The sequence below is a fragment of the Catharus ustulatus genome, chromosome 1 (assembly GCF_009819885.2).
Source record: "Catharus ustulatus isolate bCatUst1 chromosome 1, bCatUst1.pri.v2, whole genome shotgun sequence".
NCBI classification, from domain to species: Eukaryota; Metazoa; Chordata; class Aves; order Passeriformes; family Turdidae; genus Catharus; species Catharus ustulatus.
The window spans coordinates 106570169-106597648 of NC_046221.1; the positions used below are offsets into that span (position 1 = coordinate 106570169).

At 40.7% G+C, this 27480-nt stretch overlaps 2 protein-coding genes across 10 annotated transcripts in view; one reads left to right on the plus strand and one right to left on the minus strand.

Annotated features, from left to right (window-relative positions):
• MPPE1 (metallophosphoesterase 1) overlaps nucleotides 1-3223 on the plus strand; it is a 31111-nt gene extending 27888 nt beyond the window's left edge. For all 6 annotated transcript variants that reach the window (XM_033068791.2, XM_033068783.2, XM_033068773.2 and 3 more), the window contains exons 7-10: nucleotides 77-148; nucleotides 259-381; nucleotides 1194-1334; nucleotides 2745-3223. In XM_033068791.2, the coding sequence (XP_032924682.1) occupies nucleotides 77-148; nucleotides 259-381; nucleotides 1194-1334; nucleotides 2745-2927 (519 nt within the window). In that variant the 3' untranslated portion in view covers nucleotides 2928-3223. The remainder of the gene's footprint in view (nucleotides 1-76; nucleotides 149-258; nucleotides 382-1193; nucleotides 1335-2744) is intronic.
• GNAL (G protein subunit alpha L) overlaps nucleotides 1336-27480 on the minus strand; it is a 184993-nt gene continuing 158848 nt past the window's right edge. For all 4 annotated transcript variants that reach the window (XM_033068731.2, XM_042779660.1, XM_033068741.2 and 1 more), the window contains exons 6-12: nucleotides 15904-15958; nucleotides 13492-13565; nucleotides 12621-12679; nucleotides 12269-12389; nucleotides 10908-11038; nucleotides 9084-9151; nucleotides 1336-6450 (exon numbers count right to left, since the gene is read on the minus strand). In XM_033068731.2, the coding sequence (XP_032924622.1) occupies nucleotides 6304-6450; nucleotides 9084-9151; nucleotides 10908-11038; nucleotides 12269-12389; nucleotides 12621-12679; nucleotides 13492-13565; nucleotides 15904-15958 (655 nt within the window). In that variant the 3' untranslated portion in view covers nucleotides 1336-6303. The remainder of the gene's footprint in view (nucleotides 6451-9083; nucleotides 9152-10907; nucleotides 11039-12268; nucleotides 12390-12620; nucleotides 12680-13491; nucleotides 13566-15903; nucleotides 15959-27480) is intronic.

A 27480-nucleotide genomic window follows, 5' to 3' on the forward strand; every position in this document is an offset into this window, starting at 1 on the left:
CACCCTCCCTAACCCCTTAAAACCTAGCTATTGTTTAATTTCCTTCACCCCTTCTATGGCTTGATTTTGCTCACAGAAACCAAATCATTCCAACAGAAGATGCAGTGATGTGGAAAAGCTTCCAGCTTCAGAACCCATCCTTTTACAGGTGTGTAAGAGGTGGGGTGAGGCAACAGATTGACATGATTTTGTGGACTTTTTACTGTTCCAGAAAGGTTGGATCATTATCAACTAATCTTTGCTTTTAATTACTCCCAGCATTACCCTCTCTATCGGAAAAGTGATGCTGAATGCACTGGAGAAGATTCTGCTCCTCCAGAGGAGAAAAAAATCCCCTTTAAAGAAAAGTATGATGTACTGTCTCAAGAGGCATCACAAAAGGTTTGATTTCTTGGGAACTTGAGTGGCAGTGGGTGGGTGAGAGGAGGGACATGTGTGTAGATATAAATAGGTTAAAAGATTGGGGTAAGGCTGTTGGCTGAGACAAACAGAGCACAGCTGCTCCTGTCTAATGAGGCCTGGGAGAGGCTGCTTGTTAGAGCTGCTCCCCTGAGGATCCTCGCCATCATGGCCTTGGTCCTGCCAGGTTTCCCAGGTATAGCTCCTAAGTCTTGGCACTCTTCAATCTGCTGTGGTGCCATTACCTCCCCTTCAGCATTCTGTACTTTCTGTACTGTGTAAATTATTGACACACCTGGTATGAAGCCACAGTTTTCTAACACTGAACACATCACTTTTGCTGAATTAGTAACTACAAGAAAATGTGAAGTATTCCGTAAAAACTTAATGGTCATTATTTCTTTCCTTCTCCATAAATGTCTTCACTCAAAGATTGTCAGTACAAGATTCTTCCTTAGACAAGAAAATAGTATTGCTTTACTAAACCCAAAGTTTTTATCTTTGTGATATCCACAGCATGCTGTTGCCTTTGTTCTTCTGATCTGTATGACAAAAAAGAAAAAAAAAAAAAAAGCCCAGTATTTGGGATCAGGGCCAAATGGGTGTGATTGATATTGCAATACCAACAGATTTCTTACTGGAAAACAGAAGTTTACAGAAAACACTTTTTAAGAATATGAGAATTACCATAATTTCACTCTGTTCAAAGTGGGGGGGGGGGAAAGGGGAGTTTTAAGTTAAATTTATTTTTAGCTCTGACTTAATTTTTTGTGCTTTACCATCTTGTGTTCTAGCTGCTATGGTGGTTCCAGCCCCGTTTGATTCTCAGTGGGCACACTCATAGTGCCTGTGAGGTGCTGCATGCAGGGAAAATTCCAGAAATCAGCGTCCCATCATTCAGTTGGAGGAATAGAAACAATCCTAGTTTCATTATGGTAAGTTTTAATTTTTTTTTATTTTTGTCAGATAACTTTCATAGATAAATCAACATGGCAGTCAGCTATATTTTAAAACTGATTCTACCTGTAAAAACGAAAAATAAAATAAAAAAAAAATTGCCTACCCACCCAACCCACTCAGTACACTGCATCCACTTTATAAAGTACATCTGTGGGAGCCACATGTTCTGTGTGGTACAAAGCAATGCTGTTAAAGACCTAATTAGTATCTGGGTACATTTTCTTAGAAAGAGGGTGCACTGTAAACTATTGACTTGTAAAAATAATCAGTATTGTGCACTGAACAGTAGAAAGACCAGTTTGGCTTGGCTGATTTACCAGCTATGAAAACAAGACTGTATCCACCTCAAACCCTTTTGCACGGTGATCATGGTTTTCAGACGTGTGCATTAATGCAGTGAAAGTGTTTGTGACGTGCCCACAGTCTGCCTCCTCATTGCCAGTTCACATTTTATACAGTGTGTTGGTTATGCTTGTGCAGGCAGTTCCAGTGCTCAGTATATCCTTAGAGGTAAATCAATTAGTTCCCCAGTTCAAAAATAAAACAGAACTCTTAGAAACTTGGAGAAAGAAGCAAAACCTACAATCTGTTTACAGAGTAGTCTGTGACTTGGAGGGGAAAATCTTTTATGTATGTTTTACCGCTGTTGAGTTTAGGCTGCTTAATACAGATAAACCTGTATGTTTAAATTCATTTTATGCAACTATTAGTATTTGTTGTTGAAAGTAGTTCTGTTTTTTCCATATTCCTGAGAGTAGCTGCCTTCAAAGTACACACACACTCTGCACATGCCAGACAGCACATCTTCACTGCAAAACAAGAGGTTGGCTAATTAAAGTTGCATCCTCTCCACTACTGTTTTAACTCCTCAGCCTTGAGGTGCTGTAAACTTTAATTTAAACTGCAAAGTCAAGCCAAAACCCAACAAAGTTCTTTGTTGTTGAAGTTCCTATTCCTAATTTGGATTAGCCACCGTGTGTTTTTGCAGCATGTACTGGGTAAGGAGGAGGGCTTGGGGGGAAGGGGCACATTCACAAAACCTAACTTTAGCTTGGAAAGGCTCCTTCCAGGTGGATTTACAGCAGCTAAAGTTAGGCTTCTCTTGAAGGCAAATCAGATGAGGAGCCCAGCTCTCTGTTTATGCTAGATGGGAAGATTGGCCTCTGGGCTAATGTTGGCCTGGTAAATATTCCAGTTCGTGCCCAGCACCACAAGGTATGGACTCTTCAGCCCCCTGGAGAAGGCACTGGTACTAGGAAACTGGCCCCAACCCTTGCCACCCAACACAGGGATTTAGAAATTGGAGATCTGACAGCTGTGGTGTTCACTCCTGATTCAGAACCCACTGTAACACAGCAAAGTGACAGTCTTCATTTCTTTTCCAGGGCAGCATAACACCAACTGACTTCTCCCTCCAAAAATGCTTCCTTCCATTTGAGAGCAGAGTCTTCACTATCTACTGTGCAGCAGGTGCTCTGCTTGTGATCCTGGTACTAGCTCATGTTCAGCTTCTCACTCCACCGTTTTATTTTGCTCAGCGTTTAATCAGTAAGCATAAAGCAGTATGAAGAGCCAGACATCTGCATTCAGTCACTGAAATACCAAAGCTGAGAACAGTCAAACATCAGACTATATTCATGCCAGCAAATGACCTAATTTGATTGCTAGTCTGAAGGCAGGTTGCATTTACACATACCATAGAAGTCCTATACAGCTGATATGACTACTACAGGATAAATAATTAACTGAAATGAACGTTCATGCTGTACAAAAATACTGTATTCGACAATCAAATGAGTCCTTTTCCTGCTATATTTTTTGTATCAAATATGTATATTAAAAGTGTAACTGTACATTATGTAAATCCTATAGCCTCATCACTTGTCTGCACTTGTGTCTTACCCTGGTGGAGGCTGAATCTTGCAAACTGGTAACATTTTTCTGTTTTATTGCTGCATGGCCCTTCAAATGTCATACTTGTGTTTGTTAGGGTCAGGCAGAATCTGGATGTATCAGCATTGAAAGATGCGGATTTCCGTAACCTTTTAGGGTGTCGTGTATAAGGGACTGTGGTTTGGGACAAGAAATCTTCTGGTTCCTGACACAGTAAATTGTTAGCTGACTATAATTTGCGGTTATCCCTCTACCAGACAACAAGGGGAAGAAGCTTGAGGATCCAGTTTGCTGATACACACTTGAAAACTGCTTCAAAAAAAATTCAGGGTGACACCTCAAGCTGCTGCTTTCAAAAAGATGTGCTATGATGAGCTTAAAAAAAGAGGGCCCTATTGCATCCCAGAGATCTGTGTGGTGAGGGGCCCTCCAGTTGCCAATCTCCTGCAAGAAGGAAGGTCAAATACAGCTGCAGTAACATTATCGTATGCCTCAGCCCTCAGTCTACAGCCAGGGGTAGGAATGCACCTTATTTTACATTCCACAATGTAAATAAGTGTAGTGTCACGTTTGGAACTGCACTAGCTCCTCTGTGGGGAGGCAGAGGCCACCAGCTGTGCCACAAAGATAAAATTTGAGCTCAGCATTTCCAGTGTTGGGGGAAGGTGGGACAAACCTACTGCTGTTCCCCACCCACCCCACAAAAAACAGAGGGACTACTTCACACCAGGACCAGATTTCCTGCTGATGTTCCTGCAGAGGCTGGGAGCTCTAACCTGAACTCCTGGGCTGGGGCTAGTTTAAAAAAAAAACAAACTATATTTTGTTAATAATTCTATAACTTTCTTTGGCATAAGAAATAAGAGAATTTTGGGAATTTTGTTTAGTTAGCTTATTCCACCCAGCCTTTCACTTTTTGAGAAATATGACTAAATTGAACATACAGATTTCTGGGATAGTGGTCATATTATACTATCTAAAATGGGATTGTTTTATATTCAACTGGAACCAAGTTCTCAGTTGGATTGTAGTCTGATTTTAAAAAGATGACTGATTGGGGTTTATAACTAATAACAATACAGTAAAAAGTTAATAAAACCTGTTGATTTATATGCCAATGTGGGAACTGTGTTAGCTCTTCATCTCTCCCTAAATTTTAAATGAAGTGGGGGGAATGGTCCGAAGTGTGGTAAAACATTCTATAAAGTAATGTAGTCTAACACTTCTCTAGATTTCTGTTATTGCAACTGTAATTTTAGACATTTGTACAGGTTATCTTGGACACAGGAAAAGTATATAGTCACAGACATAAAACACCTATGTATAAAATATAAAGCAGTGTTATAGTTACTAAAAAGGACATGCCTTATTGCTACAGCAATTCTTGCTTTTTATATATTGTACTGTACCACAACTTGTTTTGAGAATGTCATTTGCATAAATTATTCAAGTTTGAGAAATATTCACACATTTTGATTCTACAATATTTAAAATAAAATAATTTTCTAATGTGTCTCTTTATTAAAAGAGAAATAAAAATGTCATCTTGTAATTCTCTTAGGCCAGACACAAGGGTTTATACACCTTTTTTTTTTTTCTTATCTTCTTTCTCACTATTTACTTGCACAATGAAAGCCGCTGTTGGTACAAAGATTGAAGAGCTCTATATAATGGTGCTTTACACATTCACAATCGGTCTGTGCAATTGTGAAGTTCTATGAATGACCAAAGAATTACCAAACATATTTTCTAAATATAAAGGACAAAAAAAAAAAAAAAGAAAAAAAAGGAAAAGAAAAAAATCCTTGTTTCCCATTAAAACAACACCAGGTTGCAATTTGGACACTTGAATGAATTCCAATATTTTAAAGCTGAGACTTCAAAAGAGAAAGGCATGTTTGCTGCAACATCCGGTGACTGTAATACCTTACTTGGAAAGGTAAGTGGTTAATTTGCATAATTTATAATTTTTATACTAAAGAGCATTTTTATATAAACCAGAAAAAAACCCCTAAACTCTACAGATAAAGTTCTTACCTTCAGTCACTGCTGCAGGTAAGGTTGACATCAAGCTGTACAGCGCAATCAAAAACATACTTACATCTTAGCTCATTTTACAGGTACAGCCATAATCAAGGCACAAAGATCTTCTACAAGTATTTTTCTTCAATAAAGTTGTACAAAATAATATTACATTTTACAGTCTGTACAATATAATAAACCAGCAGTAAAACAAAAAAATATATATAGGGAGAGGACGGTTGTCCAAGAATGATCAAAACTAAAAGGATCATTTGTGGACAGCACAAATAACATAAGTGAGGGTGGTAAATTTTCTGCCTAGATGCAACAGGCTGAAAAGTAGCTGTAATTCAAATGCCTGAGGTGTGCAGAGACACTTAGCTCCAAAACCCCAGAAAAATTGCTTTGTCTTCACTGTTCCTCTCATTATCTACTCTACTTCCTGTGCCAGTAACGGCTTAAAAGAGGAGGTCACTTTATCAGTTGACCTGCAACTCAGAAATGCTAAAAACTGTGACAGAGTAATAAATATTGTGGTGCTGCTACATTGTGTGTCTACTTCCTCAACAGTATTTAATAACCTGATACAAAGTGCATTAATCTTTTTCTCACCCATCAAGTACTCTTCAATGTCATGTTAAAAAGGAAACCCACACAGAGGGATAGGTATGACTTCAGTGTCATCCAGCTGACATACCGGTCTGAACTGAGGTTAACCCGCTGGAAAAAATTTAGCAGGTCACGTTCAGTTTAAAAAAACAAAACCTAAGGGAACAGAGGTAGCCAAAGGGCTTAGTGGAATGACGAAGAAGTGGCATGTCAAAATAAAGCACAAAAATAGTCCCAAAAAGCATGAAGGGAAAATAACCCAAACTTGCTTCAAATCAGCTTTAAGGTTAAACAATTAAAAGTAAACAAAGTGAAGAGACTGACATTTCTATAGTATATTCTTCCACCCTGTGTGGGGTAGCATCAAGAGAAAGAGTAAGGAGCAAAGAATTTAAAACCACAGGTTCCACGGTGATCCCCTCACAAAAGTTCGTACTGGCGGAGGTGCATCCTCTGAATGATGTCTCGACAGTCGTTGAACACTCTGCGGATGTTTTCTGTGTCCACTGCACATGTGAAGTGTGGATAGCAGTAATGCCGGCCATCTCCGCTTGCTGTACTTATCCTCTGTGGAAACAGGGAGGCACAAAAAAATACAAAATGCAATGGATACTTTTACAGGGTCAGGACAGGAGTCCTTTGTGGGAGCTATGGATGCCATCCTCAGCTGTACAGGCTGTTGCCATTTGTGCATCACTGTGCAGCCAAATCTGTGCTGCTGACAGCTGTGCAGCCTGCCATGCAGCTGCCCCAGGAATTGTTTTCTCTTCTTTTTTTGGTGTCATCATGTGGCAAATTCTTGATCTCTTGTTTTAAATCAGCAACACAAAACTGAAACCCTCCCAGTTGTGGACCAGCAGTGGCAGAGAACAGCATTCTACGGCTTCTGCTTCTTGTGTGAGGGCCCCTCAAGTTACCGTCACTCAGAGCACCTATTAAGCCAGCTGAAGGCTTGATATCATAATTGAGCCCAGAAGTTGGTGGAATTATCACCAGAGTGGCTGGGTTTACTTAGAGTAATAAAGCATGCACAAATCCAGTAAACATCAGACCATGAAGAATTACATGTTTTCAAGGAGAGCCCTGTGTGCAAAACACCAAAACAGGGCTGGGTAGCAGCCTCAACCAAGCAGTGCACATGCACACTGCCCCCAGGAAGAGTCTGGGAGGAGAAAGGATGTGCCTGGGCTGAAGGGCAGGGGATTTCCCACAGAATACATTTCCAGGATCAGGAGATGCCCCTCCCAGCCCAGCCCTGTTGCCCAACCCACAACCCCTAGACCAACCCTGAAACCATGAGCTGACATCTTTTGCTTTTCTAATCCTCATATCCTGCAATGTGTAGCAATAGTTATTGGACATGTAGTCAATTTTAACGTCCTACTAAAATTCCTCAAATTACAGGCTTTAAATTTGCCACTCCCATTCCTACAGCCAGGCTGTTTTAAGGGGTGCAGCACCGTGGTGGGGATTGTCATGCATATCCATGATTTATGCAGACCTTCTACCATGATAAAAATCACAATAAAGCATAATAAACACAGGTTTCTCTGAATCATGCCTGAAAATTTAACAGAGTGGGGCAAGGAAAAGGTCATAAATCAAGAAACTTGGGAAAGAAAGTATAAAGCGAAGCCAAGGCAGACAAAGGTAGAAAATACAGGCCTTTTCTTCCTGGCACCTGGCTAAGGCCATCGGATCCCTGCCAGTCTGTATTTCTCCTGTGCCCTTTATTACTCCCTCTCTGAAACCTCAGCCTTTTGTGCCTGACTGCATGAAACTGGAAGTGACCATTTCTACTTGGCCTTCTCCCACCTCGCCCTCTCCAGGCATGGCCACATTACTCAGCACAAAGCCAGGAGACAGATGTGTTACAGAGGAGATGCTCTCTGCCAAACCTGCAGCACTTGCAGGGAAATGAGGGAGAAGCTGTTCTGGCCCCATGCCTGACAAATCCCAAGGAGTGCCTGGCAGCTGGGAGGTGCTGACCCCAGCACAAGAGCTTCCCTTGCCCCCAGCACCCACAGGGATTTTATGTGGCTGCAGTGCCTATGCCCCCTCCCCACTTCATGGGTGGCCTCCTTCCCTATACCAGTGAGTCATGGCAGGTAAGGACCTCACCCTTGATGTGTTATTTTAAATCATGAAAATAGATAAAGGTGGGGAGTGCCACCCTAATTTTCCTGTAAATCATATCTCAGAGCCACTCTCCTTCCAGACTGGATAACGTCACCTACTTCACAGGATTCCAGCATTACTGCAGGAGAGATTTGCCTGAAGTGAGTTTCTGGTAACTCTTACATTAACACAGCGCAATCTGACATTTTTCCTCAGGATATGGAAGGCTAAAGCAGCAACTGGAAATCCCCAAAGTGTGAATGCAGTCAATTGCTTCTTTCTTGGTGCGTCAGCAGCTGTAAATCCTAACAATGCTCGTAAATGCATAATGACTTTAAAATTCTTAATTCTACCGACACAGTTTGTTATCTCAAACACACACATATAGTAGGGCATGACGGATGAGCTTTGGTTCTGGTCTCTGTTACTGCTCTGCACTGTGGGAACAATTCAGAATGAGTGAAGCCACAAGTGATACTGGATTAAACTCTCTGTTTCTGACAGCAGAGCTGGGCTGTGATTGTGTGCCTGACAACTGCTTTCACCTTCAAAATGTAAACACCCCCTCTTCAGTTGCAGAGGAAACCTTAATTGCAAGACAAGTTTTACTAGACAAGACTTTCTTATGATGCTTCAGTGGACCACTGGTCCAAAGGTGAGGCAAACCTCCTAAACAGCATACCAGAAATCTTATTTAAGCATAAAATCATAAAATCTGCCTTTTTTTTTTTTTTTTTTTAATTCCTGCTGTCAGCTGACCACTGCCAAACTCCTTCAAGGAATGCAGGATAAAAGTAAGAAAGCCTATTTGTTTATTCATGGACTGTGCATGACCATTCTAAGCACTAGCACTTACTGTGTGATAATTTGCATGGCAGGTGATTTTATATAAAATGGGCATAAAAATGTGCAGCACTGAGGAAGGTTCTGCAAGATGGGCAGCTGAAAGGAATTAGGGAATTGCCAGACGTTGTCCTATCCTCCTAGCTTTCTGCAAAACTCCATCAGTCTTCCCTAAATAAACTACGCCATCTGTCAGTATTTCCTATGATAGAATCACACATAAGATGAAAATTACTCACTAAAAACTCATCCCGGATGAAGAACTTGGCTCTTGTGACTTTGGGGTCTTCTCCTGCATCTGGTGTTGCTGTTCAATTCAAAACAAATGACATCAGAAACAGAAAAACCAAACAACCATCTATTTGTAACAGAAGATTTAATAAGGAGGAAGTAGCCCTTCAGTACAGTAAGTGAAATGTTAAATACTAGAGGAGATTTCCAGTAGGTAACTCTAAAATTAAGAGTACTGTAAAACTTGAGTGTGCACACAACATATTTTAGGAACCTGAAAATTGCTGAAATCATTGCAACAATGTCATTGGTCATACCACAAAAAGGCTTACTCACATCCACAAGTTTGTTCATATAGATATGAAACAAGTGGGAGTTAGGGTTTAGCTTTTATCAGAAAATATGACTAGAAAAAGCAGCTGAGATGTTCAGTTTCTGCAGCAGAACAGCATTTCCTGAAAAAAGCTTCTGCAGGAAGGAATGTGGGTTTAAAAATGGTTAGTCCAAGATTACACTTGGAAAAAAGGACAGCATTGAAAGACCTTCTGATATATATATAAATTAATTTTATGTCCAGGCCCCAGTTCATCAGAATACTTCAGATATATTGCCCATCAAAGGGTCTTGGATTAAATTCTTGTTGAGCAGGAGACTTGTTGGTCAGTATTAACTGTTTGTCAGCAGATAAAGTTGTCACTGTCTAGGCCATGCAATGACTGTATTTATTCTCAGTGTAAAAAGCAATGTAGTGGAGAGATAACCTATTTATTTCCTTTCAGTGTTATCTCTCATCTAGGATACCAAAATCTAATGCTTATAAACATAATACTGTAAAGGGCAGAATTTATCAGAATATGGAAAAGTATTTTTCATCCATAGTGCTGGCGGTAAAAATAGAGCAGCAGCACAATCAACAGCATATTGGAATTCAGGGCTGCTGCCCTTAAAAAATGTCATCTGAAATTGAAGAATAAGTGAACAACTACAGCTTAAAAATAGAGAGCTGCTTCATGTGTGAATATTCTGGATCACTCTAGATACCCATAGTGAAATCCCTCTGAGAAATACCAAAAGCTACTTTTTCTGACACTTGGCTTATCATTAAAAAATGCTGAGAAATGCACTCAAACTCTGTCTATGGGGCATATGTTTTAGAAGGGGGAATTTGGGTGATGGAGATAAGATTTCTTCTGAAAGCACTTAGCATTACAAAGCAGATGCTAGATCAACTCAGATTTTAGGGCAGTTCATTTATCCTCTGCCCCTGAAAGTCAGAATAACACTCATGAAGTTCCAGACATCAATGAAGGCTGAAAACAGCTTATCACCATCTTCACCTCTCTAACCAAGGCTGTTGGTGGTGCTTGGTGGATAATGAAAGCCTTTTCCAACAGGTGGCTGCAAGCACCACGCCAGGGACATCACTCAGGTAAGGTAGAGGTGAGTGGTCAGAAAATAAAAGTTTTACCACTTTTGCAGACAGACCTGAGACTTTTGGGGATCTCTTTGCCTAGTATACACCTGGGATAATAAGAGAGTTTACCTCTGCAATATGTTACTGTGGTGCAGGAACCATTGCCCTTCTTGAAGATAAGAAACTGATTACTCCATCACCAGAGCTCTCTTCCTATCTATTGCTGTGGTTTTCCTCTATTAAAGTTCCCCTACTGGTCTGTGAGCTACATGCTGCTGGCATGCTCCTTACCTGAGCAGCAGCTCAAATCAAGAAATAGTCTGTGCTTGTGAATGTGTGTGTGAGAGACAGAGAGACAGAGAGAGGAGCTATGGGTTGGGCCATGCAGGCCCCATCCCAGAACGGGGAAAAACCTTACCATCCTCAGGTACAGTATAATGCGCGTATTCAGGAAAGTAATCTTCAATTTTTGATTTCCCTGCCAAGACTTTTTCAGCCAGCATGTCCTGTTTATTCAAGAATAAAATGATAGAAATGGTCCGTAACCACCTGTCAAAAACAAACCAAATGCTTGTGTTATCTCTGACATGTTAATCAACTAAAATATATCACATTGATAGAAAATTTGCTGGCTATCTCTGTGTGGACAGTGTGAAATAGTGTACAATATGCTTCAACACAAAAAAAAGATGGCCTAAATGATTGTTTTGATTGGTCTACACATGTGCTGGTGGGTGTATTTCTAGGGTCAGTAAATACATTTATAAAAATGCCAGTGGACATTGCTGAAGGGAGCAGTTTTCAATTTTTTTTTCTAAATTCTCTTTTAGATATCAAATTGGGAAACTGATGACATTTTCTAGAAGCACCACAGTTCATAGACATTACTGTCTGCTTTATTTGGTTGTGATAAAGAAAAAAAACCCAAAAAACAAAATGCTAGAAATCTCCCTTCCCTCAGACTGCTCTAAGCTACAGTTCATCCACACAAATATCCCATCTTTTAGCGTGGACTGTATGACATCTGATGAATGGAAAGAAAATAATGTCTCTTTTCTTCCCCAATTAATCCATCACTGTGACAACGTGCCTTGGGATGTGCAGTTAACATTCTTCCTTCACTCTACCTTCAATCACTTCTCAGTGCAGAGCATCCTCACAGGTATGTGCTGAAAACTTCACCTTATTTTGCACATTGTTTTCACCTGTTCTCAATGAGGAGCCCATTTGGGCTGCTGTTTGGTTACGTACCTATGATATACAGGCACCGTGGCAGCATGGCAATTTAAGGACAGCTCCAGTTAGGTCAGGTCTGAAGTACCATCCCCAAGGCAGAGGTACCCTGTGCTCTCAGAGCTGACCCTTATGAGAGCAGCTGCCTGCACAAGGAACAAGCACAGCGAGCTGTTCCTGCTGTTCTGTTTGAGGAGGAGATCAAACATTCCTCAGAGGATCCTGGTCTCAGCCAAGCAGCACAGTGATGCCAGGAGAGGGTCTCCCTTGCCTCCCTTGTAGCTGCCAGCCTGGGAGGTTTGTGTTTTTCAAGCTGTCCCCATGCCCTGTATCGTTTTGGCCCGAATGCTGAAATGCCACGTGCACTGTCCCTGTGCCACAGCCCCTGCCAAGGAGGGGTGTCCAAGGAGGGGTGTCACCATGGGGACACTCAGGCCCAACCTGGGTATTTTCTTAATAAACAATCTGAGCCTATAGCAAGGGGAGTGCCATTTTGAAAGGAGCTGATCTGTAATTAAACTGGGTGGGAAATGAGGTTCGTTTTACCTATTATTCCAGATACTTTTGAAAAGGTCCAGGGATTCCCGTAGTCTGTTTGTGTTATTGTCTTCCCTTATTACCATGTTGTAGCTGCTGCAAGCCACAACGAAGATGATAGCTGTGACATCTGGGCAGAACACACAAAAGAAAGAAGGAAAGAAATGAGAGAGAATAGAACATCTCCATTATCCCAGCACATACTCTTCAAGGTAAGACTGCCATTACTCACCAATTGGCCAAAAATATCAGAAAAAAGTTATCTATAACACTGGACTTCTGTACTAGTGAGGCACTGTGTGTGGATATGAACACTAAGCTGCTCACACTTCAAAATAAAACATGGAATGTTTTTACTTACCATTAAAGCATTGGATCCATTTTCTTCTCTCATCTCTCTGGCCACCTACATCAAACATGCTGTTAAAAAGCCATAGGATGTTATATCACTTATGTGCACTAGGAAAAATCACACGAAGCATGCACAGCACGAGGGTTCAGTTTAGAAATCTGACAGCCCCAAGGACAGGGGCAGTAAGATATTGCCTGAAGAGGAGAGAGATCTGCTGAGCTGTGCTGCATGTCAGAGACAGTTGCACTGCTCCACCTGCCCTGCTCTGCCAGAAGGCTACTGAACCCATAAAATGAGGAATACATCCTTCAAGGACACGTGTTGGCCTTTCCAGTCCATGGCAGTGCATATGATATGTAATACTGCACTATAAACAAGGAGAGGTTTCAGTATATTTTGAAGGGTGGTGGGGAGAGGGCATCTCTATTTGGAGGAAGACATGAGGAAGCTCAGCCCTGTAAGCACTGTCACCTTTCCGGGCAAGAACTGGCGAGAGAAGCCTGTCTGACTGTGGGTGCTTTACAGCAAAAAACAGCAAAAAACTTTGACAAACGCAGAGCTTGCAGCCCTCTGGAAGAGGATTCCCAATGACTTCTGAGAGTTCTCATCCCCAAAGGTATTTTATGATTTTATAGTGCTGTACCAATGCACCAGTTTTTACAAGCAGCCACACACAACCCTACTATAGAGCATTGCTAATATACTTAACTAATAAAAGCTATTTTTGCAAAGTATGAGGTAATTTTACTAGGACCTCTGGAAAGAGAGCTAAAAAGCCAAATCAAACAACTAAAAACCATCCACTCCCACCCCTGCTATACCACGCATACCTGAACACACACATCTGAATGAAGCTGTTAAAAATTACTAATAGACTTACTGGAAATTTACTTTATCTACTTGAAATCTTGTTTCAAAAATCCCTGATGTCAACACTCTGCATCTTAATAGATCCTGGAAATGAGAACACAGAAGCTGATTAGTAAGGCTTTTTTCCTAACCTGATTTTGTTCTCAAAAGCTTGGAATATTTTCCATAAAAAGTCTTAAACGTTTCATTTAATGAAAGTTCAGACTTGTTGGTAAATTGGCATTTGTCTATACTGACATGATAGATAAACAATAATGATCACTGCATTTGGTTTGTGCACTCAGAAAGCAGGAAACCACTATGTTTTCCTTACTGCTCACTGAAACCTGTTCTTGATGGTCATATACCTTGGTATGTGATGAGGATAATGAATTCTGAAGTTACATAAAACTAAGAAAAATGTTATTCATGTTGTAAAGTCAAGTATTCAAATGTTAGAAAACTCCAGATTTACAGTTGCCCAGGCAACCTTAACTCTGCCCTCTTTTGTACTGAATGAGACAGGAATCCAATTGAAATAATAGCTTGTGACTGAGTAATTAAAGCTCTGTACAGAGCACAAGGGAACAGAATTTAGGTTGTGCAGAAATACGGCATTTCTTTCCCATATTTTAAACTAGCAGTACTTCTAAACTTAACCAACTCTCCTTTAATAATTAAAAAATAATAATTTCCTCAATTCTCAAGGGGACTAGGCAAAAGCAATTTATGATGCCCTCTTCCTGGATGGAAGGAGGCAGCCAGTGGTGCAGAGTACAAGCACAGCTTGCCTTTTTTCCCTATCCTACTGTCTACTGCTTCTGGCAGCCAAAGCAAACTTTGACTGCTTTGACAGCTGAAGGCCACTTATTTAATACTTTTACTTATTTTATATAGTTACTGTCATTTTCTGTCACTTGCTGACTCTATTATGCTGGAAAAAAAAAATCCAAAATTAGTGATTTTTACCAGTTTATTCAGCAAGGCAACTGATACAGCATAATAGGATGAAAACAAAAGCAAAAGAGAATCCCCTCCTCAGAGCAAAAGTTTTCCACCTGCCAAATACCAAGGACCTTTTCTGATCTTTCAAGACTCCCCCAAAGGAAGTATCAGGAAAAATTTATAGGTGATGAAAGACTACTTCAGCTAGAGAAGGGCCTCCCAGGAACAAACAGGCCAACACAAACGTAAATAATGAAAGCTAAAATGAGGCTTTTCTTCAATGACTTCTCTCTCCAGGTGAGTGATCTCAGTGCTAAAACCACGAGGTCTAGATGGAGCAAATCCCAGTGCAAATTGCTCTGGTCTGAAAATGTCTTGAGTGCTTGAATAATTTATCCTATATTGGGTTGACTGTGGGACACACTTGTGGTTATGGACCTACACTAGGTCTGAAGTAACATTTTCTCTGCATGCTTCCTTGGGCGATCTCTGGCAAGTCACCTAATTTCTCTGAACTTTACTCCCTGATTGCACAGTGAGATTTGACAGCTCTGTTTTATTTTTTTTTTCTTTTAAGAGCATCCACCTGTTATATGCCTTGCATGGTTAGACTGAATTATCCAGTGCAGGGATTCTCTTCTGTCAGAAGAGTCTTGGCTGAGACTGCTAAATGACAGTGGGATAGCAGCACTGAAAAATATCAGCTTCAGAACGTTTGCTGAAGAGACAGCAAAGGAAAGCACACAGCCTGAGCTCAGGGAAGGCAGCCAAAGCCAGGCAACATGGTGAAGCCCCTCCTCACTTCAAGGCTGTAGCAGTTCAGCCTTAACATGAATGTGTTTATCATTAGATCACTCCATCAAGATGTATCACAGCATCTTGGGAAAAAAATGTACTGTCTTGCAAATAAGGCTTAAACAGAAACTTTGCTACCTGCAGGAGATGGGCACAGCCTGCAAAGAAGGAACCTGCAGGCCTGCAAAGAAATTTTGAAGCTCTGCTACTGCCACTGGTGCTCTCCCCTGAATCTGGACAACTTATCCACTGCAAGCTTTAGCCTCTGAAGGACTCTTCTGATAGACATGGGAAGTCTCCCTCTGGAATCACCTTCACCACTGAAATAAAACATTGCTCCTCTGTCGCAAAGGCTGGTGAGGGAAACCATAACTTTTGACATTTATGCTTTCTGTTCTTTTTTCCATTCATCTTTTTTTTTTTTTTTTTTTTTTTTTTTGTGGGACACAGAATGGGAAGTAAGGAGACAAAACCGATGTATTACAGGAATCACTGACCTAGATGTTACAACAGTAAAAGACAAGTTTGCACCACCAAAATGCCTCTTCTTCTTTAATATCCATAACTTAAATTGCTAGACCATATTTTGCTATTCTGCCATATGCCCTATTTCAGCTGCAGTAGGGACTAAAATAAATTACACAAAAAAAATCCAGATGAATGTCAGTCTTGGTTCAGACCCTGCCCCATTATTTTTACTAACCTGATCTGTAGGTGTGTAGTCATCCATGCTGACGCTGTCAATTCTTTCTAAAAAGCTAGAAGAAAAATAAACATGCACTTAGATATGTAAAATACTGTCTAGTAGAAGACATTTCACTACCTTTTCTAGTTTACACTCCTGCTGAGAAGTAAAACAAAACTTGAACGGTAAAGTTAGGAGCCTGATTATTTCCTTATATTGCTCAAGGTTAAATTTTATAAGACAAAGAAACATTTTACCCAGACTTTGTTTCAATACAGCATTGTTAAAGTTACCATCATGCAGTACTCAGAAGTGGTTCAATATGTAATTAAAATGTTACAATTTAGTGAGCTCCACTAACAAATACTAGGACTAACCACAGATCATAACATCAAACGGTTGTTAAGACTTAAAAAAGATTTTGGGATTTAATGTAGAAAATGTGGCAAATGCGCCTTTATTTAGCATAATGCTGATCAACTGTAATGTTATGTTAATTATGGTCTCAGTAATGTTAGCAGAAATGCTTGTTGGTGTATACAAAAAGCTTTGGACTAACTTGCTGCTCTCCAACACCGCAACTAAAACACAAAAAGTGGAGTTAATGAATCTGATTCTTTATGTCACCAAAACTCAGTGGCACACAGAGTGAAAGACAGACTTACAGCTGCAGGGAAGGGCAAGAGAAAAGAGAACGAGAAAAACAGGGGGGAACTACATTCTATGATTATTTAAAAGATTTTTAAAGCTTTAATTCTTTCCTAATATGTGTTAGAATGGCAGCACTTAAGGACATAAACATGTGATTTTATATTTATTGCTAAGAGATGCAGGTTCTCGGCTAACTTCCATGTATTTCTTAGATCTCCCATGAACCTAGCTGGCTCATTTTCCCTCGACTGCCTGCATGACTGCATGACTTAGAAGCTTTCTTGAATTTCTACATTGGTATTTGGTATTTGGCAGTGAATATTCCATTGGCTGACATATCCCACTACAATATTATCAAGATTTCTTTATCAAAAGGCAAGTTTTCTCCAATTTTACTTGAGTGTGCACATGGAATAAGTGTCCCACTTAATTGCAGTGGGAAAGAAAGAAAAAAATAGTGAACTCTTGACATAAAATGTAATTCACTGTTAACACAGGGGTCACACACACTGGCCAGTTGAAAAAATAGCCCCCTAAAAGCTGTTTGTAATTCTCATAGCAGTTTCCCACGGATATGAACTGAAAGGAAAAGAAAATACACTGCTTATGTATATATTTATAATATTTTTACTTTTCAAACCTCCATTGTTATAGCAGGGAAAGAAAATGCAGCATCTACAGTTAGAATATTCAGCTTTTCTTTCTGGATGATCAAGGTGTGGATGGCTAAGCACAGTTTAAAAAAAAATAAAAACATCCACTTTTTAGCACAATCCAATGGGTACCTGTCAGCAAAACTATATGGAAGAAACCCCGAAGAAAGAGCATCTTTTCATAAACCCTCCTTCCTTGCCAAAAGCCTTATAAATTTATATAAAGATATAGAAGTACATTTTTATAATCAGCTACAATCACCATGGGAAAGCAGTTGGATTGAGGCTGAACCTTTTGGTTAGATGATTGTCATCACCTTGACTGAGCAAAGTTTAATTATCCACGGTTCATGCAGACACTGGTGCAGAGCAATGCATTTTTAAGTGACACACCTATTACCGAGAGAAATCTCACCTCATGCTTGTTGAACAGAACATGAAAAAAGAAGGCATAAAAGCCCAAACCAAAAATGTCTGCAGGCTGAAATCTCCTGATCAGAGTAATTTCCCTTCACATGGTGGTTCTTACAAGTCCGTTCCAAAGTACAGACTATGGCTGATGTAGAAAGGGATCTACTCAGGAGTGTGGACTGAAGTCAGTGTTTCTGCACAAATACAACTCTGTCACAAACCTTGCAAGACAGCTTGAACTAGCTTTTTTTGAAGAAATGTGTTTTGTGAAGTTGGTGTATAAATCAGAGACAATACATCTTGTCTCCAAAATACCAGGACCATTTTGGCAGAACTTATCCTACATGGTTCAACACAGTATGAAGTGCTAACTCACACCTTTCTCACCTATACAAGTACTTAAGGGAGGTTTTTGGTTGTTAGCATTTGCACATTTCAAACAGGCAGTTTAGGGTAAGGAACAGAGGAGTGAGGAGTAATGCAGTTACACTACACTCAATCCATGGCAGGTTGGGAAAGAGATGACTCTCCTAATTAGATGGCCTAACTGTGAGCTGAAGTCATCTTTCACTTCCTCCCAGCAGAAAGACCAGCTTTGAATACCCTAAGCTGTGACACCACAGCTAAGAGAGAGCCAGCTCTGACAAATATCATGTGCTTGAAAATATCATTTGACATAGCAGCTGTACCATTTTATGCTTGTAAGGTTGTTGCCTGCATGTAAGCTGCATTAAAATAAATGCAATGATTTACAAGGTTTTATCTGCCACCTTGCTGTAACAAGCTGGAATGGTATCACCAGCATCCAATAAATCTGCAAGCAGCTACTATTAGGATTGGGATAAATTTTGTAGCTTTATAGGAAATTAACCTTTCCAGTGTTCATGGACAGGCTTCCTAAGATTTCTTCTGCAATGACAGCATTAAGTGTGCAATAAGATTTCTAAGACAGCGAAAGGCAGTTGCATTTTTACCTTTTCCAAAGAAAATCAGTTCTTGAATATCCTTCATATGAACTCCTTGCGTGGCTAATTAGAACAGCAGCAAAAAATAGTCCTGACAGGCAAATGTACATACTGGGTACAAGAAATGGATTCCAGATGAGATAAGAAGTACTGCCTCATTTCTAAACATACTAACTTCATTCTCATTACCGTATTAAAATGGGAAAACCAAAATTACTTTTCTAAACTGTTTTCTAGAGAATGTTAACTTCACCTAATCCTAATTGTCTTGAGTAATTATGTTCTGACAAAATACAGATTATTTTATACATACATATATATTTACAGCAAATTTTGAATTTACATGACTGAAATTTCCATTTAAAGAGCTTAAAAAGATCTCTCAACTGGGGCAATGCTGATGTCTCAACTCAAAGAATCACTGTGAGGAAAACAGAATAACAGAAGAATGAATAAAAATGCACACCAAGTATTACTTATTCTCTTTTTAGATTCTGTTTGGTTTTCTGTGGTTTTTTGTTGTTTTGTTTTTTCCCCAGTCCAGGGATGTAATTATTTTCACAGAATCATGCCTTTTTACAATACTGACAGGTCTTCTATTTATGTAGCTGCGATAGAAACCCATACTAAGGATTTATATTAATTCTGCAGTGACTGTTTTGCACGTGCAATGAACTTCAAATTCACACATTTGATTCAAGAGTGAATAAAACAATAACACGATACAATATTTACATTTTTATTTCACAATTGTGGTTTTACTTATAAAAGATTCAGTCAGATAACTAGTAGGACATTAAAGTCCTTTCCAATTTTACATAGGATGTTTTACATTTCCTTACATGGAATAGCAGAAACTACCCTTTTCTTAAGAAACTAATTAGGCAAGGTATTGGAAGGAAGGTCTCTTCTGCTCTGTTTGGAAGTGCAGTAATTTGGTTTAGCAGCAAATTAAAGCAAACTAAAATGGACCAATAAAGTTAAAAAAAGTCATGAGCTACTGACATTATTATATCTATTATTAAGCCGATCTGTAGTTTTATAAATATCTTCAGTAAGTTTCCTAGGAAACTCAGCTGACACTTAGTTTGACAAGCAATCTCTAAATTTTATATTATGCAAGCTGTGAACACAAAAGTACAGGTTTTAGATGTGCCTGCCAGCGCATGTGGGAACTATCAATAAGCATTATTCTCTTTAAAAACCATGGCAATTTGAGCAGCAGCAGCAGCTATATAAGAATTTCTGAAAAAAGGATTCATAAACGCACAAATAAAGAGGAGGTAATCGTAGATGAAAATCCTTTTCTCACTGAATAAATCACTACATGGCTCTGTGTAGATATTCTGACTCCACAAACAAAATGACAATTAAAAGAAAAATCACGTCTTGAGAATATGATAGACAGAAAACTCATGCTATATTTGTAAGCGTACTTTGACATCCAAAGAACTGGAAAGATGAAATGCTAAATCACAGATCAATACAACGAACTAGGCATTTTAATAACTCTTGATCTGCTTCAACCATTTTTATGCTCTCATCCGAACATTTCAATGGCCTTGTATCAAAAAATTCCCATGGAAAACAAGAAATCACACCCATTCAAAATGCTTGTCTCTTTGAAAGGAAAAGGTAATTGTGGCAAATCTTTAAGGTTTTAAGTTCTCAGAGTGAAGAATCTCAAAACTATCTTCAGATAAGTTGTGGGGTCAGCAAACCTTTACAATTTGGATGGACCATTAAGAGCTCTGCAAACATCTCAGTCAGGTTCAAAGAAATATCTATACATGTACGTGTATGGAACCAATACTAGGACTTTTAATTCCACTCTCCTTGGATATAAAGTCACAGGTGAGGCAGATACTTCACAAGAAAAACACATACCCCAAGTCTTCAAGGGAGGTGAAACAGAAAAGACATTTTTTTTCCCTTGTTAGTTTCTGCTGTGGTTCTCAGGGCCAACATCAATATTGCATTTCCCCCCGTTTTTTCTCCCTAATATATATATGTATGTATAAATCAGCTAAGCCATTACAATCCTGTTATTTATTCATGCAACATTTGAAATTGGAAACTACGGATTTCTGTTTTTGAGAACACCTGAATACCTTGGGCTCTAAGGTTGGGCTTCAAGCAAACTCACCTTATTCTGATATATTTCTGGGTAACTGAGAAAGACAATGAAAACAGCCTCCAGTAATATTCTAACCCCTAAAGGATTCATTTTCTCAAGTAATCTGCTGAAAATATCAGCAGAAATCCCTCAGAAGGCTTGGCAAAATTTAGCGGCTAAGGATTTTCCTGCCAAATTTAAACCATCACTATATTTTAAATACAGCTTCCGTGTGCTAGAGGAGCGCAACCCTTCTCTCCCTCCACACCACTCTGCAGCCACTTCCCATCAGGAGCCAGCATTCGTGGGAGGGCACAGCAGGGCAGAGAGAAGAGGAAGAACCAGACCTGTTTGGGATTCACCCTGGCTCACGGGTGCTGTGCCCCAGATTTGAAGCACCAGTCGCCGCTGTTACGGAACAAAACACCCAAAAAAGAGCCACGCGAGTACAGAAAACGCTGCTAGAACAGAGCGCCGTCTCCAGCAGGGTTGGGAACCCACGGAACAGTGATGCGCTTGTCACACGGGTTTGGCGCTTGCTCCAAGCCCTGTGTGCTCGCGGCTCTTTCACGAAGGCTCCGCTTCACCGCGACCCCGCTCCCCGCGTCCCTCCAGCTGCGGAGACACGAGGGTGACACGGACGGTGACACGGGCGTGACACGGGAGGGGTGACACGGGGGGTGACAGCCGGCAGGGGGCGCTCTCTGCCCAGCTCCCGCTCCTTTCCTTTTCCCCTCCCTGCCCACCCCTTGCCCGGAGCGTGTCCGCAGGCGGAGGGAGGCTCCGCCGGGTCTCGCCGTGAGGTTTTTACTCTAAGGCGGGTAAACATGAATTTAGCAAAGATCTTCTGAATTTACCTTGCTTATCCCTTTTTTCCCATTTTCCCTCCCGTACTTTCCCACGGCCAGCCAGCCTCCCAGCAGAGCTCATGCTGCGCTGCCCGGAGCTGGCACAGGGCTGCGTGGGGATGACCGAAAACCAGTGGGATTTATCCACAGAAACGCATCTTCACCCATCCGCAACTCCCAGCTCGCCAGCAAGGAGAGCCTGCTGTGCCTGGAGATGAAAAGGTTAAACAGGAGGCCAAGAGGGAGAGCAAAGTACAGTCATGCCTGAAAACCGCCAGCTCCTTATCCGCCCAGGGAAGTTTGAGGAGCTGCGGTTCAGAGCATCTGAACCATCTGGCATCTCTGCTCAGGCCAGGAGCTGGGTCACCCCCAGCCTGTTGGGGACCACGGAACAAGTGAGAGGATTGTACAGCCTTTGGCAAACCCATGTGAGAGGGGCAACAAGACTGGCAGGGTCTCTGAGAACCGATGGTGACCCCTCCTGGACACCCAAATTTGTAGCATGCCTGGGAGTGTGTAATATGCCTTGTTCTGTCACTGGCTATGGCTGCTGCCAGCTGTGGCCCCAGCCACCATGAAGTCACCAAGAGCACTGGTGCCATGAGAGGCTTTACCGGTACCAGCCATCAATGCTCCCTCATTACTGTACAAAGTAGGAAAACTCCAGTTTGAACCCTATTTACCAATGACAGCTTTGGCCAAGACACTAAAAACAAAGACAGATGATGATGGCTGCAACCAAGGGCTCATATACCATTCATCAGGTGACCTTCTGCACAGGAGCCAGACTGCTGGTGGCAACTGGGGGCACATTTGGTGAGGAGAAAGAAAGATGGCCAAAATCTGTAGTTTTCCTGGTCTATGGGTTTGGTTAAGGGAGTTTCCTAGCAGACATCCATTTCAATCTTACTTTCTCCACTGCTAAGTATGTACTGCAGAACATCTTCAAGCTTCAGAGGCTTTGGCATGTGTCCAGCTATTAATCTAAACAAATACACAAAGAGTTCAATTGCATTAAATATTTCAGGTATATGAGTAATACCTCCTTTCTGTTTAATAAGAGCAATCTCACTCTTAACTGAAAATACACGAACTAAATGAAAAAATGAATAAACAGTATGACTTCCATAACTGCTTGCCCCACTGGTTCCCTAAATTTGTTAAGAAGCAGTGCGAATTTTGGGAAATGCATTTCTTCCTTCTAAATTTAGCAAACTAACCACTTCTTGGCTTAGCAGATGTTTTTGCTTTCCGAGCGAGAGGCCTATGGGGATCATCATTAACCCTCTTCTTAACATAAACACTGACTAAGACTTAAATCTGAAAAACTGTCATTCACACAGAAAGGTTAACAGGCTCCAGCAGAAATGAGACTCATCATCTGTAACTTCTGCCACATGGGATCTCAGAGAACAGGGAAGATGACAGGAAAAGAGAGAAAAAAGAAGAAAGGTAATTTATTTACTTATTTTAAAAGGGACATTATTTCTCTGCTGCGTGTGTTCAGACGTTTTATTCCCAGGGGTGCAAGTGGTGGAGCCACTGCAAAACACAGACTAAGAATGAAGCACTGATAAAATCTGAAGCTTAGACTGGCACATGCAGATCCTCCTTCTGACCAGCTTGAATCCACTAAATTTGCTGTATCTTCTTTCTTGTGAGTGGATAATCCTAGGCAGACAATTGTTATGTGCATATTGATACACCCATGGAGTGTTTCTACAGACACAGAATTGAGTTCTGTAATGTAAAGGTTACACAGAACACATTCTGCAGTCATAAGTGCAATTTTGAACAGAGGACCCAAAGATAAAAACCTGAAAACAGAAAGTTCATATTGTGGTATCCAGAGAGATCTGGATCCTGACTGCTTTGTGAGCTGATGTATGGCAGATTAGGATCTCTTTATCCACTGCCTGAATGAAACAACTGTTTAACATCTTCCAGCAACTACACAGACTGGTGCTGGAAGGGAAGCTGAGAATACCTGAAACATCAGATGAGACACATGAGCAGAAAGCAGCTGTCCCATCAGGACCTGCAGAATGTGCCTTTTGACAGAATAACAGATCAAATAATTTGGTTTATGTCCCACTAACTGAAGTGCATAGAAGACCTCACCTCCATCTCTTTTGGTGAATTCTTCAAAAAGAACTTGAACTTTTATGTTCAGGAAAGCTGAGCTGTGGGAAAAAGCCTTGATAATACTCAAAGTTATAAAATGCATCAGGTTTACAAGCACCAGATACATACCATAGCATTGCCAGGGGATGTCAAAAGTTAGCAAAATGGATTTTCACTGGATGTTGCAAATACAGCTTCCCCTGTTGCTTACAAGTTTATCTTGCTGTCATAATGGAAAAACTATTTCAGTGCAACTTACACATTCTGGTTGATGGTTTTATAGATATCTTCCTAGTGTACACAAATTCACCAAGTACTGTGAGACTTGAAGAATGCCAAATCCAGGTGAGAAACAGCAATGGTTGTTGGAAACTGAAAATCACTTACTCTTGTGAAAGTGGTTTGGAATAATAAATCTGTTATGGTGAATGCCAGAAAGGAAAAACAAGTTTGACTGGAGTTTTCTACAGAAGAGAAAGCAGAAAATCCCCAAATGGGAGAAACAAAGGGGAAAAAACACAGACTGAAAAGGAAGTCACGAGAAGTTTGTGTTTACCTATGGCACCAGTCCAAATTCAGTGCAAGAGAACTTGCTGCCAAAAGATCTCAGGCCTAAAATCAAGCCAGATGATTCCAAAAAGTGGATGTTAATACTCTCTTGAAAACCCAGATAAAGAAAAGTGAATTCTTTAGGGTGGTGAACACTCCTGGCCAGAAAAAGCACATATGCATGTTTATTACTGTTTCAGACCTGTGCATTTTTGCTGAGACGCAAATGGAAGTAAGAGTGTGCTAGAATCCTGAGCAAAATGAGAGTGTACCTATTTGCTTTCCCCTATTGTGCTTGTCAGGTGCTGACAAGCTGGAAGAGAGAATTGCAAAATTCAAGAGAATTGACATGGCTGAAGTCCAGCTGAGTGTTGGGGTTAAATAGGGGAATAGCAGTAACTTCAAGGATTAACATTTGGATCACAGGATCAGCTCTCATGAGAAGGTCTGTGAAGCTTCAAGACATAGGCAGCATCTGGAATTTCTATGGGTAACACCCATTCAAGGAATATGAGGGCTCCTAACAGCCATCCTACCAGAGAAGAAGCTTTCTGGGATTGCATGTCAAACCTGAAGTATGCCATCAGTGCAAACTAAGGAAACAGAAAAATATTTTTATGGAAAAGTCAGGAAGGCAACCAGCTTCCTGCACAGTGGAAAAAAGAAACTCTTAATGCTGACCTTGCAGAACACCTGGTAGGCATTTCTTTTACCTTATTGCAGTTTGTGAAGTGCAGTGACAGATCATTTCTCTTCTGCACTCCTTAATCCATGTCCCAGCTTGAACTGCACACTCTCATACCTCTAACGTGTGTGGACAGGTTTCACAAAAGGTAAGGGTCATGCTGGACACAGCTGTGTAAGTAATCCTTTGATGTGCCGGGCTGCTGTGTGGTTCACCAGCTTCTTCTTAGAGTTACTGACATGGGATATTTATTACCTTGTCAACATTCAAGGCAAGAAAACTTAACACAACAGGTCAAAAATTAATGGCTCAGGAGTTACAGGACAGAAAGATGATGAGGACTGACACCCTTCCAGCAGTTCCTGAGCATTTAACCACCAAAGATCCAACAGAACCACTTTAGAGGTAGATCTTTTGCCTCCTACTTAGCAAACCATAGAGACACAGCAACCGTTCGCCTTCAATGGGAAAGACTCAGAGCTTGCTCTTCCCAAACTTGCTCATGCCAGGCACCAGAATTTATTAGGGTTTCCCTAATTGTAGTCTAGAGAAGATGGGTAATCCTTATTCCCACGCACAACACACTCTGATGCTATTAGTAAAAAACAGTATCAGATAAATATCTATATATGATCATCTGCCTTAGAAATTACCAGGTGAAAGTATTAACATCAAACAGAGGTCTAACAGTACAGATAAAAATGCTAGACATAACCATTAGCGTCATAAGAAAACCCCTGTATCTTTACAAATGCTGCTGCTGAGATGTTTTCATTAAATCACCATTATCCTGCCCATTTTAGAAGAGGATATATTTAAACCACTGAATGTATTCAAGCAACTGGTCGCACCACCTACAGCTTGGCTGAATGATTACCTTGGGTAGCTGGAGGAAGGCATGGAGCTAAAGCAAGAAGATGAATTGTTACTACAAAAATGGAAAGAGAAGAATGCAGTGACTATGTCCAACTTGCTGATAATTGGCCTAATTCCATTTAATAGCTATAAGTTACTTAAACAAGAATTATAAAACATAGTGTTAAAAACTAGCCCTACAACCCTGCTAACTGCACATTTATGAGGAAGTCACATTAACAACTGTTTGCTATTAATAGAGCATTTTGCGAAAAGCATTCCTAATGCTGCACTCCCTGTAAGTTTCTTTACATTCTCATCAATTTTCCTTGGCTTTTACATTGCACGGTGCATTTGTACTACTAAAACAACATACAATGAGTTGAAGAATGAGAAAAATAATTATGCAACAACCTGACTATGTCCTGCTTCAAGTTACTTCAAAGATTAGGTTATGCTTCTGTTTTTAATCTCTCTACCCCATACCCAACAGGTGGCTGTCATTTCTTGGGTCTGGTTTACAAAAAGCTGGAGCAAAGAGATCTTTGCTTGTGGCTTATAGAGAATTTGGCACCATGGGCAATCCTTGCTGCTCCCTGCACGGCCTCCACACTGAGATGCTGGCTGCCACCATCTATGGCCTGAGGTGGGAGAGCTCGGGAAAGAGGGGGCTGAGCAGCACTGGACACGCTGTGCTGGTGTTGCAATACAGCAGCATGGCCCAGCCAGCCTGAGGATCTGCAGGGAGCCGCCTGGAAACCTGGCAACTGCAGTTCCTTGAAGGATTGTGGCTATCATCACCTGGAAGGCATGATGGTGCTACTGTGAGAACAACTTCAGCCTTTACAGCTGAAAAGTCACCCTGCCACTTCCTAGGAGCTATTGCTTTGTACCATGTTTGAATCTGTAAGGAAGGGCAGAAACTTGAAAAAAGCTACCTTGTAGGAAAAAATCCACCAACACCGATTTCAAATCCTGGACTACTTTTAAAACTCCTAACAACAGTCACTGAGAAGGAAGCTGAACTTCCTAATTTGTCTTCTCCACCATATAGTTAGTGGAAAAAATGTGGAAGATTTATGCAATAGCAGCTGGAGAAGGTTGAAAAGGAATATACAAATAAGGCATAAATGTCAAAAACTCAAAGCCACTTGTCAGTTCAGATCTCAGAATGTTGTCTTTTCTCTCTTTTTTTTTCTTTTTAAGAGAAGATTAAAAATATCATTCCCAGCTTGAATGTAACCTGTGGAAGTGGAAACCAGAAATCATTTGTTCTCTAAATATGGAACAATCACTCATGTATATGCAATGATTTATAGCTGCCTACATATATAGGCAGGTCACGCTGTGGCTAGGCTCTGAGGGCAGGTGCAAGTTTTGTATTTTCAGGGAGAAAACTAAATGCCTTTTTATACTTTTGCTTTTTATTTCTCACTGGAAACACAAGGATGCCTAAAACAACAGATTCCCTAGCAGGTTCTCTTTTCCTGATCGAACTGTGTGTACGACTGTGGCTCAGATGCTGGGATATGCTCTGACAAGGACTGTGCCCAGCACCTGTCCTGAGGGCGAGAAAGACTTGTGATGACCTCTAAGGATATGAACTGCTTTCACACAAAGTCTGAATTCAACCCAACTTCTCATTAAAAAGTTCTTCAGACTCTTGCTCCGGAGAGTTGGGTGCCCTCAGGAAGTGGAGGCAGAAGGATCCAAAGTGGTGAAAACGAAGAAGATGAAG